Below are 22,386 nucleotides of genomic sequence, written 5' to 3' on the forward strand. Positions count from 1 at the left end.
GGCCTCCAACTCAGAAATCCGCCTGCCTCTGCCTCCCAAGTGCTGAGATTAAAGGCATGCACCACCACTGCCCTATTATTATTATTTTTTTATAATGATGGTTAGTGCCAATAGATAGTATTTAATTTCTGGCTCTCTGATCTCCATGGTGGTTGTTCAGGCTTACTTTATTTTTTAATGTTTACTTCCTCCCCCAATTTTCTTTTCTTCCTTGCCACCACTCTCTCACCCCTGCCCTTCCTTTTCTGTCCTTTCTCTTCCCTTCCCTTTCTTTATTTCCTTCATTAAGGCAGGATCTCACTGTGTAGACCAGGCTGGCCTTCAACTCTTTACTGCCTTAGCTCCAAAATGCTGAGACTTCAAGGATCTAGTCACCGAGGTCCAAATACGTTTTAAAAATGATCATATAATTTGCATACCTTGTATATTAAAGAGGATAATATCATAGCACACTTAATAAGAGTATTATTTTACTATTTCAGTTGTCCATTTTTGGTTGTTTTGATCTTCCTTTTTCTTCTTTTACCTTTCCTTTTTTTTTTTTCTTTTGACAGTAGTGCACTGAGTATCACATGTTGTTCTGTCTCATTTAATGCTGGGATCACAGGCTAAGCCATCACATCCACCTTGTTTCTTTTTGTTGTTGTTGTTTTGTTTTTTAATCAGATGCAGCTTTGAAGGCAACTATATAGCAAAATGCCACACTCTTCCTATTTATCTGGGAACTCTAAAGTAAAAAAAAAATCACAAGATCAATTGAGACTTCCATCTGCTTTAGTTAGCAAAACTTACGTTAGATTGTTTTAAAGTGATGAACTCCATCATGTCAGAATACAAAGCACAGTAGTGTATAGTGCATATGAACTGAGGTGGGGAGTAGACTGGAGGCGTGGGAGGAGGAGTATCTTGTGAAAACAAACAGAGGAACAAGTGGTCTTCTGGGAAATGTGTTAGTTACTTGGCAGAGTGTCAGGCTGGGGACTGCTAATCCTGGGAAACACAGTAACACTTTACTCTGTTTTGTGAATTGTAGCTGACTTTGGCCTGGCAAAGCAAAAACAGGAAAGCAGTAAGCTCACGTCTGTGGTGGGAACGATCCTCTATTCTTGGTAAGGATAATTATTGTTTTATAGATTTCAAGTGGCACACTTGACTGTTTTGGGTTTTTGTTACTATTGTCGGATTGCAAAGAAAATAGAATTAAAAAGGAAGTTTGTTCCTAGGTAGTTCACATGAAAAGAATTATATATCATGTATTTAGAGTGACAACCACAGGAGTAGCCCATTTATAACCTATCTCTATTCATTTGGGGGGCTGTTTTCTCTAATTTAATCGAAACAGTCATGAACACGTAAATCTGCAGATGAATGAGGGCACAAGTGACCCACAGGACCCTGGCCGGGGGCATCCCATCACCCGATTTTCATGCACTGACTTGGTATCTTCCTACCGGGGCAGGATTTCTGTGTCCTCTTACTGCCCTGTAGCTCGACAGTGACAGGGCGTGGATCAATGCTGTTGCATCTTGAGTGATGATGAGGCAGGTGCTTTGACCCCTGCCCCAAAGGCTAGATAGGTGAGTGAGTGTTCTGTTTGAGGGACAGTCACCTGTGATTTACTGCAAGCACTGTGAAGGTTCCTTTGGCAGCTGTGTTCTCAACATGAGACTGTTAATGTGGCTTGTCACATGGCCCCTCCTGTGTGAACATGCATGAGAGTAAGATAACATAGTCTCAGGAAAATTTTCTGAACTCTCACTTGACAACCAACCAACCAAGAAGTCTACAGTCCTCCCCCATCTAGCCAGCTGCTATAAATGGAATCCTAGGAAGGGAGCTAAAAATGGTCTTAAGGATGTTACAGACTTGTCTGGAAACGGTAATGCGGCTTTGCCAAATTCCTTCGTGAAGCATTCAGAGAAGTGTTCGCTGAGGGTGGGCTTCTTCTTATCTTACTAGAACTGCCCTGTTTTGTTTTGGGAACTCACTTGTGGGAAGATGAACAGAGTCTGCTGATCTTCCCGGCACTTCTTAGACACTGGGGCTGATCTTCATGCTTAAGTTCTTAAGCGCAAGGCTGGTGGTCTACTTGGACTCAATCCTGGGATAATTTTGTTATAAAACATTAAGTATTCATGTGTTCAGTCTCAGTAGATCTCACTCCCAAAAGTGCATATCAATGAGATACAGAGTTAAATTTCAGCTAGTCATTATTTGGTATTACTTTTTTATTGCCAAGAGTATGAACTAAATTTAGACTGCTAATACAATAGTTCTAGATTTTTAGTTAGTGTAAAAATGCTAGATTTCATTATGACACATGCATATGTGTATATGCACATATGTATATGTATGTGTGCATATGTGTATGAGTATGTATGTGTGTTATATATATCATTTTACTTTGCCCAGACTTGGCCCAACTACCCTCCTCATCCATCTCCTGATAGTTTCCTTCATTCCCTAAATTATGTCCCTTATGACCTCATGCCATGTATGTATGTATAAATATTTAAGAATATAGAGTTGAATTTAGATTCTACATATGAGAGAAAACACTTGCCTTTTTACCCTAATATCTCCCCCTTGTCATTCCTCTTCTCTCATTAGATTCCTCCTTGTCATTCCTCTTCTCTCATTAGATTCCTTCTCCTCATCTTCCTAGTCCCCTTCTACTTTTATGCTATTCATTCATTCATTCATTCATTTACTCATTTACTCAAACATAGATTCTGCATATGAGAGAAAACATGTGCTTAGTCATTTTTCTAGGGATGACTTGTAATGTAATGTTCTCCAGTTCCACTGCATTTTCTTCACCAATTTTATCTGTTGACAAACATGTAGGCTTATTCCATATCTTGGCTATTGTGAACAATTCAATCATGAAGTTGAACTTGCAAGCAACTCAGTGGTTTCTCAAATTATTCTTTCTACAGTGTTTGTTTAAAAATGTGTATAAGTGTCTGCCTGCAAGTTCCATACATGCACCATGTGTGTCTGGTGCCTTGAGAGCGCAGAAGAGTTGTGTTCCGTCATGTGGGTGCTGGGAATCAAACCTAGGTCCTCTGAAAGAGCAACAAATACTCGTAACTGCTGAGTCAGCTCTTCAGCTCCTGGATGATGTTTTAAAATGTTCATTGTACAGGCCTTTTACCTTTAGTCCAGGTTTATTCCTTGATATTTTGTTATTATTTTGAAGCTATTGTGAATGGATTTTGCTTTCCTGATTTGCTTCCTAGCAAGTTTGTTATTGGTATATAAAAAAGTTACTGAATTTTGTATGTTGATTTTATGTCTTGGTATTTGCTGAAAGTGTTTATCTCTTTACAGTTTTTATTGGCACATACAAATTATACATAATAATGGGTTTCATTCTGACATATATGTGTGTATATGCCATGTATTTTGATCGTATTCTCCCTTCAATCCCCTTTCTTGTCCTTCTTTCATCTGTGGACTGTCTTCTTCCCAGTTCATCTCCTTTCAGCTTTCATTCCCTTGTTTTGTGAGTCATGAGCTCAAGGTTGCTTAAAGGAGCACAGACCACCTACCAGTGGTCACAAATGTGTCTCCCTCCCTTAGCGACTGTGACATGCCTATCACTTTCCAGGGAGCAGTGAGACTTTGTGAGCCCCTGTCTTCTAGCAAACAGTAGTTGACTATAAATCCTCAGGGAAAGGTCGGCCTCATAATTACGAACGATGGTTAGAGCCATGTGTTTTTTTATTGTGAGACATTTTCCATTGGAATTCTTCTCCCAATCTTTCTCTGTCTCTTCAGATCTCCCAAGTGCACATCTCTGGAACCCCTCTCATTCAGATAGCTTTGGGATTGGCTTCCTGTCTTCATTCTGGTCTCTGCTCAGCTGCCACTTCTGTCTAGAATTTTCCTCTCATCACCTGTGTCACTGTAGATCTGGTTCCCAATCCTGTCTCTCTCTGAGACACCTTGTATTATACAGATGGTCCCCAGTGTGTGTTCTTTTAACTTATTGACAAGAGAGATTTGTCACACTTTTTTTTTTAACCTTTTAGATTCTTTTATTAGATGCTGTATTCCTTCAGGATTTTAAAAGAAAAATAGTTATAAAATTTCGTAACAGCAAATGACAGCAAATATTTAGGGAAAACTAGTTTGAAAATTATATACTTGTTTATGAACACAGTTCTTGGGTGACCAATGTCCAATACCTTTTTAAAGAGGTACTACTGCACAGTGTAAAAACAGGTCTAATTATCCTTGCCTGAAAAGTCAGGGTACAATTTGGAACACAAAAAAATGTGGGTATAGGAAAGGTTATAGTACTACCCTAGAGTGAGTGAATGTATTTGAATGAGACAAGCTCTATTTTTTTGGCTATCAGAATTTTGGAATTTATCTAGGAATGCCAGGCTAGTAGAGGATGAAGCTTGGTGTCAGCCAACAGAAGGACTTTTCTCCCAAGGAGAAATTTTATAGAGTTCTGAGCACTTATCAGACTGACTTTGTGGGAGGGACTGGAACTCCAAAACTGTTGGGAGGATAAGTTTTTGGTTTTATTTTATTTTATTTTTTTTGCTCACATGGGCAATTTTATTAAAAAAACAAAAAACAAAAAAAAAACAAAACAAGAACAAAAGACAAAAACATCAAACAGAAGTTCGCCCCATGGAAGGCAGGTCCTCAGGGCTGAGCTGCCCTCCTTTGGGGGCTGGACGGCCCTCCATTGCGGCTAAGCGTCTTGCTGCTGCACGAAGGGGTTGGGGATGGCCTCCATGCCATCCTGTGGGCAGATGAGCACCACCGAGGTGCCACGACACACCACAAGCCCTAGCTGCCGAGTGTCCTCCGTCAGCTTGTACTGGTCATCAGGGTCTCGCATGTACTCAATGGTCCCATCCAGCACCAGGTTGAGTAGTGGGTCAAACCCTTTCAGGATACCGCTAGCTTCCCGGCCACCCTGGAACTTCACTCGAATGGTCTTATCAATGTACTTAGACAGATCCAAGATGCTTTCTTTCTTCTTTTTCTCTTTGTCTGCCATCTTGTCACCGCGCGTCGCTCTGGGCAGGCCTTGGTTTTATTTTTTATTTATTTATTTATTTTTCGGTTTTTCGAGACAGGGTTTCTCCGTGTAGCCCTGGCTTTCCTGGAACTCACTCTGTAGACCAGGCTGGCCTCGAACTCAGAAATCCACCTGCTTCTGCCTCCCAAGTTTGGAGAGCCATTTGGACATGCTGGACTGCTACCTAAATAGAGTCTTCCAATAGATGCTCAGACTAGAGTTAGACTACCTGGCTTTAAGTTGAACCACATAATGCTGGCCTCAGTTTCCTTGTCTACTGTATGGGTATAATAACATCATAGCCCATCTCTTTGGACTGTCATAAAGCCAAATGTGACATTCATGTCTGATGTCTGGAAACCATTCATTAAGAGCTTACTGACACAGAATCATTGTTAATGACTTGTGGTTAGTCCACACCTAGGAAGGGGCGTGCTCATGGGAACAAACAGAACAGATGGCTCCAGGAATCATATTTGTTTTCTCATTGTTAGAGTGGAGGGACTTTATCTAAGCGGTGTTTGTAGCTCTTTTCCTCTTCCCCATTTCTGGTTTAGGTCCTTTGGTGGAAGCTTTAGGGTTTTTATGATAACTAGGCCAAAGAGCTGAGAGTTCCAAGAGGAAATAAAGCTGTCCTTAGTGTGCAAAGACACAAACCTGTGGGGCAGAACATTGGTGCTCTGAGCAGGTGGATAGAAGATATTGTCAGTAACTATCTCTGTTATGGCTCTTTTTGTGGCAGGATAAGATTACCTGAATAGTGCCCCCTCTTTCTGGCCCTTGAGCTCTCCCTACTCCATGGTACATCTCTTTATGCCAATGTGTCTAGTAGCTTCCATATTAATATTGGTACTCTATACTAATAATTTTAAATCTAATACATTTTTCAAGCTCGTAAGTCTTAACCTTGTCATTTCAGACTGTCCAGGACACCTTAGAAACAATACCTAAAGTAAAAAAAAAAAACTCAACATTTTACTTAAGGGCTCTTTTCCAAGATTCGCACTACAGGGAATTAAATTTAAATTAAATTTATGAATTTGGCTGATCTCACTTTAGTGACAGGGCCTGGGGTAGGTGGGGAATGGGATTTGGGGGAGTGTGGTGTTCCCAGATGACCTTCTCTGCTCCTGAGTACAGCAGCAGCCTCTCAGTGTGCTTAGGTTCCGCTCCTCTGTTGCCTCCTCTGCGTTCAGTTCTGATTGTAATAGCAGAGTTGACATCCGTGAAGGGGATGAGTGGTGCCCTGGAGCTACAGCCATGAGCTAAGCAGTTGGGACTCACCACACAGCATTCTCTCCCCTCAGGAGCCAGGGGGACATGGTGTAGATGCAGGCTGAATCTTCTCTTTCTTTCTTTGTGATGACTGGCAAGCTGAATTCTCCTGAGCTCCAGTTTTACTCTCTGAAATGATGCATATATCCATGTGCATGTTTGAGAGGGGGGATCACTATAGTTTTACATAATAAATTGTTAATGATGGATACTATTTCTTGCTTAGCAATGAGTCAAGAAATATCACTTACTCTGAAAATAACAGCCTCATCTTTAGAACAATGCTTGGCTTGCCCTCTCCTCAATCTATACACACGGCTTAAATGCCTGATAAGTCTCATTACTTCGGACGTCTTGGCTCCTTAACTGTCTAAATAGGTGGGCCAGCCCTAGTGTGGCTGCCTTTGTGACTCAGACTAGCCCATGCTGGGTCTGCTTTGAGTAGGAGGATTTGATGCCATAGGAGGTGAACCTTCAGCTGGAAGGAGATGGAGAGGGATCGAGAAGAGAGATTTGTAGCACTGCCAAGGGTCTAGATTTCTTGTCCTCTCTCTTCCATTGAAGCTTGCTCTTCTGTACTGACAGAAACCTGGCATACATCACCTTGCATTCTTGTCTTTCATCTTTTTTTCTTTTGTTTCATCATTTGTCAGTTCGTTCTGCAAGCATTCTCTGAAGCAAATATTTACCAGAGTTGTTGATTCTGGAGGTGAAACTGGAGTACATGGGGAGGAGTTGTACAGCTAGAAGCAGAAAAAGCAGTATACAGAAGCATTCTTGGCGGGCCCTTCTCTGTTCCCATGCTTGTTGAAGAACTCAGGCACATCTTTTATCCAGAAATCTCCCTCCCTAAGGGAGAAACTGAAGTGTATATTTCTGCCAGTCACTGAGGGGCCAGTCCTGTGTGCATGAGCATGCCAGGCCTCTGATGCAGCACACAGGGCAGGCCTCTGCTTACACAGACTGCAAATGTCTGGAATTCTGTCCTATATGTTTGAGAGAATTAAGACCAAAGTGTCAGCAGGACACACATGCCATTTATGTTGACTAGAGATTCATATTGATTAGACACAACAGAGTTGCACGGTTAGTCCTCAAGAGCTCAAAGACTTTGGATATGCCAAATCATGATCCCTCTTTTCTCTGAAAAACAAAAACAAAAAACAAAGCTAAAACTTTCCTCTCATTCTGCAGATACACTCATCTCTGTTGATAGGTGAACTTCACCAAAGAAGACCCTCCTAGCTAAAAAGGAATGAAGTTACCCAGACACTTGGAGAGTCCTCCCTTCCCAGAGCTGATTCCTCTGGTCTTGAGGTCATTCCAGGCCATTTACAAGTGGCTGTGATGACATTGATCTATCTGTAGAGGGTGGCCTTCTTGGCAGATCCCTGCTCCTCATAACTGCTTTTGATCAGTCTCTAAAGAACAAGAACACATGTTTTATATTCAGAAAGGCCATTGTATAATCACATATTGTAATTGAGAGACTGCATTATCCTTTACAGAAATCACCATCATTACTTAATCTAGTAATGCACTTGATTTCTTTTTAGAAAGTTGGTGATATTTGGCTTAAACAAAAAGTATATGATGTCACCCTATAGTGCCAGCTATCAGGATTCATTAAAGCAATTCTTAGAGAGAAGCAAATGGCAATTGTTATAAAGTGAGAAATGTCAAGATTTGGGAATTAAATATGACTTGTGCTTGTGACTCAGAATCAGCTGGTAAGTTCTCCTTGACATATGGAATCTGGCACTGTACAAGTACTTGCAAACTTGCCTGGATTGCGCTTTGCATTCAAGTCAGTCCTCTGGGAGTGTAAAGTAGCAGATTAGAAAAATATGATGTATTTGTTTGCTTAATCAAAAGCGCCTTTGAAAGTAAAGGGCTTATTTGGTTTACACATCCCAATCACAGTTTGTTACTGAGGAAAGCCAAGGCAGGAAGCCAGGGCAGGAACTGGGGACAGGAACTGAAGCGCTGGAGGAGTGGTGCCCACTGGCTTGCTTTCCAGAGCGGACTGAGCCCTGCTACACCAATCATTGACCATCTTCATGGCAAGTAAAGGGGGAATCTCTGAGTGGTGCTTTCCACAAGCTGCTTAAAGCTTGTGGATGTTACATAGCCTGGAACCTAGGACATCAAAACGTATTCTTATGTAGTTAAGTACCTAAATTAAGTACAATGAAAGTAATTAAAGGATAAGATAGATTGCCACTAGAATATATTTCATGATCATTTAAAAAATGAAAATATTTGAAAATATAACCAGAAAGCAATAATTACACCATGGCCTCTGCTTCAGTTCATGTCTCATTTTGGCCCACTGAGAAAATGGAGCTGGAGTAGTTCCTGGAGTTGTTCCCTACAACAGGAGGTTACAGCGGGTGTGTTGAAAACAGAGACTTGGGAGGGACAGCAGATACTAACACAGATGCCTCACTTAGGGTCACCTTGAGGAAACAGAGATGGTGAGATGTGTAATAGGTAGAGTTTGGGTTAATAATTTTGCTTTAAGAATAAAATCACTAATATAGTAAACCAGAAGGCAAAGATTCAAACTTAAATTTGCATGATAGCGTAACAGAAAAAAAATACAGTACTTTATATAGCAAAGTGATTACCAATGTGTAAAAAAACCTAGTGACTAGGGATCTTGTTGTTGGTCTTGTTTTCTCAAAGAATTTTCTCATTTCCTGATTACAAGGAATTTCTTCTTTTTGTAAACATATGTTAGTTATACATAATAATGCACTTTATTATGATATTTTCTATTTCTTTTTTTGATATTTTCTTTATATTTCAAATGTTATCCCCTTTCCTAGTTTCCCCTGGAGCCCCCCTATTTCATCCTCCCTCCCCCTGCTTCTATGAGAGTGTTCCTCAACCCACCTACCCACTATTACCTACGCACCCTCAGTTCCCCTATACTGGGGCATCTATTGAGCCTTCATAGGACCAAGGACCTCTCTTCCCATTGATGCATGACAAGGCCATCCTCTGCAATATATGCAGCTGGAGCCATGTGTACTCCTTTGATGATGGCTTAGTCTCTGGGAGTTCTTGGAGGACTGGTTGGTTGCTATTGTTCTTTCTTTGGGGTTACAATCCCCTACAATTCCTTTGGTCCTTTCTCTAACTCCTCTATTGGGGACACCACACTCAGTCCATTGGTTGACTGTGAGCATCCACCTCTGTATTTCTAAGGCTTTTGCAGGGCCTCTCAGGAGACAGCCATATCAGGCTCCTTTCAGCATACACTTCTTGGCATCCACAATAGTGGTTTGGTAACTAATGGGATAAATCTTCTATTTCTTAAGAAGATTTTATTAATGAATATATGTGAGAGAGAAGGCTTGTGCACATAAGTTCTTGGCCATGGAGATCAGAAGAGGATATTGGAACCCCTGAAGCTGAAGTTTATTGTGGTTGTGAGCTGCTTGATGTGGCACTAAAAACTGAATTTAAGCTCTCTGCAAGAGCAGCTTGCTCTGTTAACCACTGAGGTGTCTCCAGATCCCTCCTTCATTATAGCATTTTCATATGTGTGTGAGAGTGTGTGTGAGTGTGTGTGTGTGTATGAGAGAGTGTGTGTGTGTGAGAGAATATGTGTGAGTGTAAGAGAGTGTGTGAGTGTGTGTGAGAGTATATGTGTGTGTTTGTGTGAGTGTGTGCGTGAGAGTATATATATATGAGAGTGTGTGTGAGTGTGTGTGTGTGAGAAATTGTGTGAGTTTGAGAGTGTGTGCTACAAACATCAAAAAATAACAGGAAGCAACAATCACTGTTCCTTAATATCTCTTAACATCAACGGACTCAATTCACCAATAAAAAGACATAGACTATAAGACTGGATATGTAAACAGGACCCAGTATTTTGCTGCATACAGGAAATGCACCGCAGTGTCAAAGACAGAAACTACCTCAGAGTAAAGGGGTAGAAAACAATTTTCCAAGCAAATGGTCCCAAGAAACAAGCTGGAGTAGCCATTCTAATATCAAAGGCAACTTTCAACCAAAAGTTATCAAAAAGGATAAGGAAGAACACTTCATACTCATCAAAGGAAAAATCTACAAGAAGAACTCTTAGTTCTGAACATCTGTGCACCAAATGCAAGGGCACCCACATTCATAAAAGAAACTTTACTAAAGCTCAAAACACACATTGCATCTTACACAATAATAGTGGGAGACTTCAATACCATACTCTCATCAATGGACAGATCATGGAAACAGAAAGTAAACAGAGACACAGTGAAACTAACAGAAGTTATGGACCAAATGGATTTAACAGATATCTATAGAACATTTCATCCTAAAACAACACACATGATATGTACTCACTGATAAGTGGCTATCAGGCAAAAAGTGTGGAATACTCACAATACAACTCATGGACCACATGAAGCTCAAGAAGAAGGAAGTCCAAAGTGTGGATGCTTCAGTCCTACTTAGAAGGGGGAATAAAATAATCAAAGGAAGTAGAGAATGGGAGGGACTTGGGAGGAAGAGAAGACTGGGAGGGTGAAAGAAGGGAAGAATCAGTTATGGGAAGAGATAGAGGAGATATACAGAGGGTCAGGAAATTGAACAGAGGTGTGTAGCAATGGGGGATGGGGAACTGGGGAGTAGCAAAGAGAAAGTCCCAGACTTCAGGAAAGCATGCGCCTCCTGGGACCCCACGGGGATGACATTAGCTGAAATACCCCACAAAGGGGACGGAAAACCTGTCGAGACCATATCCAGGGGTTAGGCATGACCCCCGGGTTGAGGAATGGGGTCACTCATCCATCTCCAAAAATTTTAACCCAGAATTGCTCCTGTCTAAAGGAAATGCAGAGTCAAATAGTGGAGCAGACACAAAAGGAAAGGCCACCAAGAGGCTACCTCAACTGGGGATCCATCCCACATGCAGATGCTAAACCCATACATTATTGGAGATGCTGAGAAGTGTTTGCTGACAGGGAGCCTGATACAGGTGTCTCCTGAGAGGCCTTGCCAATTCCTGACCAATACAGGGACCCCAGTGGGGAAGTCAGGGCAAGGATTGTAGAAGCTGAAGGGGTTTGCAACCTCATAGGAAGAACAACAATATTAACCAATTCGACTTCTCCAAAGTTCCCAGGAACTAAATTTCCAACCAAAGACTACAGAGGGGGTACCCATGGCTCCAGCTGAATATGTAGCAGAGGATTGCCTTAGGTGGCATCACTGGGAGCTGAGTCCCTTGGTCTAGTGGAGGCTTGATGACTCAGAATGCTAAGCCACTGAGGCAGGAGTGTGTGTGTGTGTGTGTGTGTGTGTGTGTGTGAGGGGGCCAACAGGAGCACCTTCATAGGGACAGGGAGATAGAGGAGGAGATAGGGGGCTTGTGGAGAGGAAACTGGGAATGGGGCTACTAATATTTGAAATGTAAATAAATAAAATAACCAATAAAAATAAAAAAATATATGTATGTGTGTGTGTTAGTATGTGTTTGTGTGCTTATTTATTATCATATTCATCATATTCACCTCTTGTCCTGTTATCTTGTACTCCATGCCTCTTCCCTCTTTTCTTCCTCTCTCCGTTTTTGATGACTGAAATAGATTTCTCTAGGGTTGCTTACAGGCTCCTGGGTAAGGGTAAGGGGTTGTTTACAATAATATGGCTTCCCTACCAGTGTGTCTATACAGGAGAAAATATCTCCTTCCTAAGAAACCATTACCTGTCTATAGATATTCAGAGACATGAGGCTTCATGAGAGAATACACACACACACACACACACACACACACACACACACACACACACACATATATACATATACATATACTAGACTAGTTTATTTTCTACTAATTTCATTTCCATTTTCTTATCCACCAAGAGTAAAAGCTATAATTTAATATTTTAGCTACTACCTGTCTGGGTAGTGCTAGTCTTAGGGATTTCTGGCTGATGGCCAGTGATTAAATATGGAACACATAGCATCCCCTTCTGCTCACTTAGAAGACTGATTACTCTTCAGAGCTGGCCGAGAAGACACCAGGGTGACTCTGCATTAAAAGTGCTTAGCCTTCTCTGCCTGGGGTTCCCTCCCTCTGCGTCCCATGACTCCAGCAGCAGCTGTGTGGGCCACTTGGTAACAGCTGGCTGCTCAGCAAGACCCTGAGCAGTGTGGAGACCTACACAGCACATTTTGCAAGAAATATCTGATACAATATTCTTCTCTCCTATTTTCTAGTCTTTTCTATAATAACTATATACCATATTTTGATGGTTTAGATCTAATATAATTTCAATATTTGACGGAAGAGTTGTACCTTATGAATATCACTCCTAAAATCACCAAAAGGGGGCTCTTTGCAGCTTAACCTCAGCAGGACTTGGGCTTGCAAGTATAAGATGGGAGAGAGCAGAGCTGGACAGACTCTGTGGTGGAGTAGGGGAAGGGTAGCGGTGGAGGATGGCAGATGGGGTACCGTATTCACTGTCCTTTTGACTGAGTAGTTTCGGTGTTGGTGGCCTGTGCTGTTTCTAGGGCAATGTCCCCTTGATTGCTGCTGTCTTCTTCATTGCTCAGTCTCTGAGTATGACTCTGTGATCCTCCCAGAGACTTTGGAAGTCCCTAGCAACCTTTCACATGTATCATTTTTGTGGGGCAGTAATGTTTTTTTAAAAGTCTTAAATCTCAAGACTCAGTTTGTGGGGATGGGGGTGGAGCGGTTATAATGTCAGCCAGCCAGCACTGCCCTGCCTCCATCCCTATGCACTTGACACCCCTCCCCACTCCAACCCCCTCCTTGGAAGTAATTATTTGCAACTCTTAAGGGGCTTTCTTTTGTAATTTAGGGGTTTGACTAAACAACATGCTAAATTCCCTGGTTTGCCCTCCATTTTTGTTTATCTCTTCCTGCTAAGCAAGGTGAAGGTACACTTTTCTTTGTTCTCTCCCCTAGAGTCTCTCTCTAATGATTTCCTGATGTAGCTATATAACAATACCTTGCTACTGTTCACTGTCTATAATAATATCATGTTGACCACTGGATTTACCAATTAGATTTTCCTCACTGGCTAAGCCTTCGTTTTCTTTGGAACCAAATGGTCACTCTGTGCTGAAATGTTTTAATTGTCTAGGAATCTATGATTAATTCATATCTTAATCCTTGGGTGGGGGAGTCCTCCCCCCTCCCCCCTTCAACTAGGGTTTTGCTATATAACAAAACCAGGTTGGCCTCAAATTCACTATGATCACTTTATAACACAAAGCTTTGCTCCTCCTGCCTCCATCTTTGGAGGGCTGGAATTAGAGGGGTCCACTATCAACATCCAGCGTGGTCAGAGTTCCTCTTAATAAATTCCAACATGTTGGCTGACCTGCCAGCTTCACTCTCTTGGCTCTGTCCATGCCGAAGCTTCTGTCCTGCTGGTCCATTCTTCATGACCTTCACTCTGGTTTCCACCATTATGTTACTGGGAAGAGACTTTATCTCTGTTTTCCATAGTTAGTGTATCTCTGTGCATAGACTGTTCTTTTTGGACAGGCCCAGGAGGTGGTTTGGGTAGGATCCAATCAGAAGCTCATGGTCAATGTGAAAAGAACAGCTGAAGAGAGTTCTAAGAGTCCTGCTGTGATGTTATCTAGAAGCCAGCATCAGCAGAAAGCTGCTGCCCTCAAACTGTGGAGTAACAGGAAGGGTTCTGGAAGATCTCCATTAAGAGCTGTAGTTGTGGGAGACGGTCCTGGAAGGAATGCTGCTGTCAGCTCAGGAGGAAACGCCTCTTCTGGAATCCCAAGTAGTGTGAACATCAGGACATGGTGCCACCAACTAAAGCCCTGACTCTGTCCTAGTGAGCACCTTCAGCAGTGGCAAGCAGAGGCGCTTCTGACAGTCAGGCTGTGGAAGTGGATATATGGAAATTCCAGCAGTAGAGAAGGGCCAGGCAAGCAAGGCTGGCTCACAGCTGGCCTCTTCTGTACAGCCAAGTTCTCAAGGCTGACAGTGAAGTCACAGCACATTGTCACATCTGGCACACAGTATGAGCTCAGTAAATGTTGGTCTTTCCCTTCATTTTATTCTCTTCACTCTCTTCCCTTTCCACCGGGCTTCATTCATTCTTTTCCAAGGACATACAGTGGGTGTATCCTTCCTCCCGGACACTTCCACCCCCAGTAATGGTTTTTAAGGCAGGATGATAGGAATTAAGGGAGTAGGCATGGTGCATGTGCTTTCTCCAATTCCTCCACCCTCACCACAGTAGGGAAGGAATAGACATGGCTATGGACCCCCTCCCTCCACACACACCTTTTAAATTAGCAGCCATATGTAACATTTTCTCAGCACTATCCTTTCTAAATCCTGTGTTTCTCATAGTTGTATGTGGTAGTTTTTGTAGTTTGTGATAAGAATCATCATTTTCTCTGCTTTTACTGGTCAAAGTTTGCACATAGACATTACTTGACTTGATAATTCTGGACCATGCTAATCAACCCTGTAGGAAGGATGATGTTTGCATGGAATAGCTAGAGCAGAGTTCTTGGCAAAGGCCATAGGCCAAAAGCTGTGGAGTCTGAGGAGCTAGACAGATAGATGTACTAGCAAATGGGAGTCTCCATGGAATAAACCACCAAAGGATAGGGCAGGCAAGAGAAAACTATCCTTGTAACCTTTGCTGAGTCTCTATCCTTGTCATCAGACATCATTGCGTCTCATCTCATACTCTCTCTATCGTCTGATATGACAATGTTCTAGGATCAAATGCACCTAATCAAGTGAGACCTTACCTTAATATGATCATATCTTGAAAGCAAGGTCACTGGACTCTATCAGAGACACAGCACTTGGGAGACTTGGGAAGATGTAATTTGCAGGGAAAGAGAAATAAGCCATTTAATTTGGAATATTCTGACTTCGGAATGTTTTTTTTAAAATAATTAGGCAACATGTCCAAAAGAGGAACAGGATTCCTTAGTCAGGCATCTGTTGCTGTGAAACAATCCTCGAGAAACTTACAGAAAGTATATATTCGACTTGTGGTTACAGAGGTTTTGATTTGTGGTCAATGGCTTCACTGTTTCAGCGCCAGCAGTGAGGCAAAACATTATAGTGGACAGCAAGCCTGAAGCTGCTCATTTTATGATAGCCAAGGAACAAAGACAGAGAAAGCAGCGAAGGACAAATTATATACTTTAAAATCATAATTAATGACCTGCCTTCTTAAGTGGGCCCCTCTTCAAATGTCCACTACCTCCCAATAAGTCAAACTATAGCTACATGAGTGAGTGTATCCATTGATATGGTCAGGCCTTCATGATTCAATTATCTCCAAGGATCTTTTCTTCCCAAACCTGATTCATCATGGACCAAGCCTTCAACACGTTGTCTTAAGGAAGCATATACACAGAACAGAGCTTGCTGTAAAATAACTCATGCTGGAGCCTGAATTGGTGAGGGAGGGGGTGGATATTACAGAGAGCGAGAAAGACAGAGAGAGGGAGAGAGAGAGAGAGAGAGAGAGAGAGAGAGAGAGAGAGAGAGAGAGAGAGGAGAGAGAGAGAGAGAGAGAGAGAAAGGAGAGAGACTTGAGGCAGCTTTGAGGAAAGAGATGGGTGGTAGGAAAAAGGAAAGCTAGGAGAGACAGGAGGGAGCAGCATTTGATAGTTTTTTATCAGGGAACAAAAAAACCTTTGCTGAGATCAATAGCAGCGGTATAGACACAAACTTTCTGGGAACTATCCTTTCAAAGGGGTAATGTTATAGAACCTCATGTCAAAGACCAAAGAACATCCTATGGGTCTCTAAATGATCAGGGATGGATTGATTACCCATTGAGGTCTTAAAGGAAAGTTTAAGGGGACTGGGGGCTGAGATGGAGGTGGAAGGGATGCAAAGAGAGGGAGCTAGGGCCATAGCCAGCAGATAACAGAGTATAAAAGAATAGGCACTCAGGGTAGTTGGAACCTGGAGTCTGACAACACCTGCTTTTAATACCGGGGAGCCAAGAGGGAAGGAGAGAGCTCAAAGTGAGCCCCAGGGTGCCATCTACCTCTTTTGCCAATTTTCTCTAAAAGTTGCGCTTCTGAAAGAGATGTCTAAAAAAGCCTAAATATCTGAACACTATTGAATTATGCACACATATCTATACATTTATATTTATGTATCTATATATTTATTTATGTATCTATCTCTACTTCTCTATCTCCATATATATCCATATATCCATATCCATATATATATATATACACACACACACATATATATATTAATTTATAGTTCCATGGAGAGTAATTTACAGTAATAACTTGACAGAGTGATTCAGGCAGTCCTGGGTTACTTGAGGTCATGTTTTCAGAAGTTGGTTACTTGTCAGGAATGACTGTTGATGCTGTTATTATCTACATTTCGGTTCCTGACTAGTTGTTACAATTTGGAAATGTGTAAGCTTTAGCTTTTAAATGTTGGTTTGCATTTGAGGGAAAAACATTTCTCAGCACTGAACTATTCAAAGCACATGTGGAGAGTTTGATGCCAAAATGAGATTCGATGCTGGTTCATTTTGAAGCATGTATTAATTACAGTTTAATAAAAGTATATTTTATAGTTCTTACCCTAAAGTTTCTGATAATGATACTTTGGAAAGCCTCATGTATTCTATTGTTTATTATCATTATAAAAGAAGTTAATGCTGGATGAAAGAATTTGAAAAAAATTCATAGACTTACTGAGAAAATTATAAATTGCATATATTTACTAGCAATCATTAGCCATTCAATATTTTTCTTTAATTAATTCTTTTTTGTCTTTTTATGTATTTATTTATTTTTTTATTTATTTTTTACACTCCAGTTTTATTCCCCCACCCTCCACCCCATGGTCCACCCTCTGACTGTTTTACATCCCATTTCCCCTCCCCTCCCCCTGTCTCCATGAAAATGTCCCTACCCCCCAACCCCTATCCAACCAGACCCCTAAACTCCCTGGACCTCCAGTCTGTGGAGGGTTAGGTGCATCTTCTTTGACTGAACCCAGGATTTTTTTTATGCTTAGGCATTTTTTATTGGATATTTTATTTATTTACATTTTAAATTTTATCCCCTTTCCCAGTTCCTGTCTGAAACACCCTGTGCCATACTTCCTTGCTTTTATGAGGGTGTTCCATACTCACCTACCAACTCCTGCTTCCCTGCCCCCACATTCCCCTACACTGGGGTATCAAACCTTCACAGGACCAAGGGTCTCTCCTCCCATTGATGCCCAACCAACAAGGACATGCTCTGCTATATATGCTGCTAGAACCATGGGCCCATCCATGTGTACTCCTTGGTTGGTGGTTTAGACCCTGGGAGCTCTTCCTGGTTGATATTGTTGTTCTTCCTATAGGGTTACAAACCCCTTCAGTTCCTTCAGTCCTTTCTATAACTCCTCTATTGGAAAACCCATGATCAGTTCAAAGGTTGGCTGTGAACACCCCCCTCTGTGTATGTCAGGCTCTGGCAGAGCCTCTCAGGAGACAGCTCTATCAGGCTCCTGTCAGCATGCTTCTTGGCATCCACAATAGTGTCTGGGTTTGGTGACTGTATATGGGATGGATCCTCAGGTAGGGCAGTCTCTTGATGGCCTTTCCTTCAGTGTCTGCTCTACACTTTGTCTCCCTATTTGCTCCCATGAATATTTTGTTACCTCTTTCTAAGTAGTTCCGAAGCACCCATACTTTGGTCTTCCTTCTTCTTGAGCTTCATGTGGTTTGTAATTTGTATCTTGGGTATTCCAAGCTTTTGGGTTTAATATCCACTTATCAGTAAATGCATACCATGTGTGCTCTTTTGTGATTGGGTTACTTCACTCAGGATGATATTTTCTCCTTTCATCCATTTGCCTGTGAATTTCATGAATTCATTGTTTTTAATAGCTGAGTAGTACTCAGCCAAAGGGAGGGATAGAGGAAAGATATGAAGTCATGGCACATCAGAGTCAGGCCAACTGACAGAAGGTGAGGTAAGGTTACTTGGCAGTATCACCAGAGAGGCTGTAAGTGGCAATTGTGAGTTAATTCCATGGGGTACATATAGCCAGAAATCTTTAAAGTGACCAGGTCTGGTGACATTAAGGAATTGATATGTCAAGGTCAAGGTCTGAAGCAAAAGGCAAAATGACAAGTTAGTGCCATTTATGAGGGGTGATGTCAAAGAGGTAAGGACCTTGGAGGAGTGTTTGATTACTTCTCCTTCTTTTCTAAGATCTAGAGGTTGGGCAATTGAGACATATTTTCTCTGGATGTCGACTGCGGGACCGGATTGGTTTTTACAGTAGAGCTTATCAACAGCTCCTATCTCCCACCTGGGATTCCATGTGTCCTGTGTGTAGAAAAAGAGTGTCTTACATTGTTTTTTTTTTCTTTTTTAAAAAATATGGAACGCTTCACAAATTTGCGTGTCTTCCTTGCACAGGAGCCATGCTAATATTCTCTGTATCATTCCAATTTTAGTGTATGTGCTGCCAAAGTGAGCATGTGTCTTGCATTGTTGATAGAAAAAGGGATTGGTCCATGATTCTAGTATATGTTTCTGACAAGACCAATATGGGCAGCCCATATTTGTCTTGCAGTTTTTTTTTTTTTTAGCAAATATTTAAACCATTTATTGCCATTAAGTTACAGATCTGAATTACGTTATGGAAAACACCGACATTTGTTCTCACTGGAAATTATGTGTAGACATGTTACCAACTGAGGGTTCTACTATTGTCATTAAAGAAAAAGTCAAGAATCTTGAGTACTTAAGTGCTTGTAGTTATAAAATTTTGTTCCCTTAGATTTTTTATTACACAAATCCCAATAGATAATACATTACTACAGATTGCTATAGATAAAGCCATCATTCAAAATTATTAAATTAGTTGCATATTTTGAACTACTCTTGATGAAGACAAATAAAGTTTAGCATTGATAAGGCAGCAGAGAGTTGGTTTAGAGACTCTCGGCTATTCAATAATGTTGGCATGGTCATTAAAGATAGCATTCTGTGTTTTCCCCTCAGCATGACTATTCATGCTGACATGGTCTGTGGCTGCAGCAGTGGCTGGAACACTGTCCCTTTCAAGAGCTGGTTCTTGCACTGATATGCAGATGGCTGCTTACTCAACTCATAGTTGATAAGTTGTCCTCCCTGAATGAGCTGAGCTACTTCATTTGTTATATGGCATGCAAACAGAAGCCAGTTTCGAGGTTGTACCTTGTAGGCAAATCTCATGAATGTCAGAGAATAGCAACAGAGGGCGAAAGTCATCTTCCCACTGATAATCTCTGGAGATTTCTTCATGTCATTGAAAGCACCAATGGGGAGACCCCAGTTGGCATCTGGGCCCCAGAAGTGCGTACTCATGAGATAGTCCTGGAAGTCCTTGCTCCGGACATACTCTGCCGCTTTGCACACCAGCGCTCCAGCCATGGTTGTGCAGTAGGCAGGGAAGCCACTACCTAGACAGATGACACTGCCGACCCGGCAGAGGCCCTCTGTCTTACAGTTTTTTACAGTAATCTTTTGTCTGGTCAAAGAGAAAACAAGTATAGAGATCATAATATTTACATGGGACAGCATATACAGGGATGACAGCAATTTGGATCGGTTTATGGCATCTGGCTATGGAGCACTTTCCTGACCTTCTTTGGAAAGACTGTTTGTTATCTGTGAACCTTGACTCTCTAGGTGTAAGGGCTACCCTGGATGAAAATGAACAGCAGGGGGATGATGAGAGACCCATGTCTAATCCAGTGAGGTTAAGCTCAGCTGCTGGAGTGGGGTCTCATTTCCTGGGATTGGGAACAAAGTGGGAGGTCTTGACATCTTCTGGAGCTTAATAGAGCACAGTCCTGTTAGGGTTGATGTGTATGAAGAAGAGTCATTTTTAGATGGAGGAATGAAAGGTTTGAGGTGAGAGAGTCCTTCAAGTTTAGCAGCTGTAGGGGTCATGAGAATTACCTTAAAAAGGTCCTGCCATTTAGGAGAGAGGGATGAGGGCCAATGGTCTGGAGGGGATAGAAGGACCTGGCCTCCAATGTTGACAGGCAATGGACAGGAGACAGTGTGTGGTCGTGATAGATGGTGGCCAGCAAAGTTCCAAAGGAGAGAATGGAGGTGGCAAATTAATGGGGTGAGTATGGTCTGGGAGGGGAGAGCATTTAAGTGAAAGACCAGGAGTTAGGACCCGATGTCCATACATGCATTCAAAGAGTGAGATGAGGAGAGGTCACTGGGGGAGAGCTTGTAGCCTGAAGAGAGCCACAGGTAGGAGTTTTATCCAATCAAGGTGAAGTTCCTGTGACAACTTAACAAGAGTGGTTTTTAAAGAGTGGTTTGTTCTTTCTATTTTACCTGAAGACTGAGGGTGGTAGGGAATATGAAAATGCCAGGGGATGTCTAGGGCCTTAGAATTTGAGAAATTTGGAAGGTAAATTAAGGACCATTAGCTAGCTGGAGGGAAGCTGGACACCAAATTCGGGAATGATCTCTCAGAGGAGAACATGAGAGACTGTCTGAGTCCTTTTGTTAGTTCTGGGAAATGTCTCCACCCACCCTAAGAAGGTGTCCACCAAGACCAGGATGTTCTTGGCACATTTGACAGTAGGTATGTGGGTAAAGTCAAGTTGCCAGTCAGTTACAGGAAGGGAACCTTTAGATTGATGGATAGGAAAAGGGGTGCTATGATACCTTGAGTTGGTGTCAGACAGATTTGCAAGAAACAGTGATAGATTTTAAGAAACTTAAGTCCTCAGAAGTAGGCTTGGCTGTTAGCATGAAAGAGTTGGTGAAGATAGGACAGAGTTTGATGAGTGTCAAGGGGTGAAGATGGGGATATGGGTTGTTGTGTAAGGATGTCCTGGGGAGGATGAGACAAGTATAGGCCTCTAAAGGCCACAGCTCTAGCTGCCTTGTTGGCTTGTTTGTTTCCCTTGGAGACAATAGAGTCATCTGTCTAGTGCAATCTACAGTGGACAATCCCAATAGCTGTGGGGAGATGGGAGGCCTTTAGCATGGCCATAATTTGGTTTACATTAGTTCCTGATCATCCTTTGGTGGTAAGTAACCTATGCTCCTTCCAGATAGCAGTGTGGGACAGGAAGATATGGAAAGCATATTTGGAATCTGTGTAGATGTTGAGGGATTGTCCCTGTGCCAGTTGAAAGGCATGGGTAAGGGCTATTAGTTCAGCCTGTTGATTGGTGGTATTGTAAGACTCTGGTAGGCCTTAGTTTACTGGGGATTCCCTGACTGAATGACACAGAGCTGGGAATCGATGTAAAAAGCAAGAGGAATTTATCATTCCAAAATGTTGGGGTTGCCCTTCACATGGAGAGATATGCAGCCCATCCAGCAAACTTTTATACAAGTCTCCAGGCAGCAGCCATTAGGCACAATGTGATTGGCAGAACAGTGTGACTTTTAAACGGATTGGTCTATAGGGAATGAGGTGAGTGGCCAACAGTCTCAGAATGTGTCTACAAGCTCCAGTAGTTGGTCCTTCCTCCCTGTGGCTGACAAATGTAATTAGCTCCTCGCTTCAGGAGGGGAGGGGTACTTATATATTTTATGAATTTTCACTTCCAGGGGGGAGGGGTCTGGTGGAATTTTCTAAAATTCCTGAGCTAACCTCTTTATTCTCCCCTTTTGTTTGTGCATGCTTCGATCCTGAAGCTATAGCTGGCATTCTGATAGCTCATACTCCTGGTGTTCTGTATCTAGTTCTTTGTATCTCTGCTTTAAGATCTCATGTTGTGTGATACCACCTGGGAGGGCTCAGTGGACACCAAGGGAGTTGGGCTATCAAATAGGTTCTCAAAAGGGGTCAGGTTAAAATGGTAGGGGGTTTTCACGGCCAAGGAGAGGGGCACCAACCAGTCCAAGCCAATCTCCAAGTTCAATTTAGTTAAGATCTTTTGTAGTGTTCTGTTTATTTTCTCTACCCTTCTCTGAGCTTGGGATGGTGTGCACAATAAGGCTTCCAATTAGTTCCAAATATCTCTGACAACCCCTGACTTACCTTAAGAGACAAATGCAGGACCATTGTCTGATTTAATTACCT

General features: G+C 42.0%; 2 protein-coding genes, 1 non-coding gene and 1 pseudogene across 8 annotated transcripts in view; 1 reads left to right on the forward strand and 3 right to left on the reverse strand.

Moving 5' to 3' along the window:
* Nek10 (NIMA related kinase 10) overlaps positions 1–22,386 on the forward strand; it is a 228,364-nt gene that overhangs the window by 71,567 nt on the left and 134,411 nt on the right. For all 5 annotated transcript variants that reach the window (XM_031361786.1, XM_031361785.1, XM_031361787.1 and 2 more), the window contains one exon: positions 1,034–1,109. In XM_031361786.1, coding sequence (XP_031217646.1) covers positions 1,034–1,109 — 76 coding nt within the window. The remainder of the gene's footprint in view (positions 1–1,033; positions 1,110–22,386) is intronic.
* On the reverse strand, positions 4,565–5,044 carry LOC116084676 (U6 snRNA-associated Sm-like protein LSm7). The gene has a single exon (XM_031361792.1). It carries the CDS (start codon positions 5,024–5,026, stop codon positions 4,715–4,717), a length of 312 nt encoding a protein of 103 aa, XP_031217652.1. The 5' UTR covers positions 5,027–5,044; the 3' UTR covers positions 4,565–4,714.
* LOC116085445 lies at positions 18,711–18,817 on the reverse strand. Its single transcript, XR_004116557.1, has one exon. It is a non-coding gene; the product is annotated as a U6 spliceosomal RNA (small nuclear RNA).
* LOC116084675 lies at positions 18,932–19,758 on the reverse strand (annotated as a pseudogene). Its single transcript, XR_004116213.1, has one exon. The product of XR_004116213.1 is annotated as a mitochondrial pyruvate carrier 1 pseudogene (transcript).

The sequence above is a fragment of the Mastomys coucha genome, unplaced genomic scaffold (assembly GCF_008632895.1).
Source record: "Mastomys coucha isolate ucsf_1 unplaced genomic scaffold, UCSF_Mcou_1 pScaffold9, whole genome shotgun sequence".
Classification (NCBI taxonomy): Eukaryota; Metazoa; Chordata; class Mammalia; order Rodentia; family Muridae; genus Mastomys; species Mastomys coucha.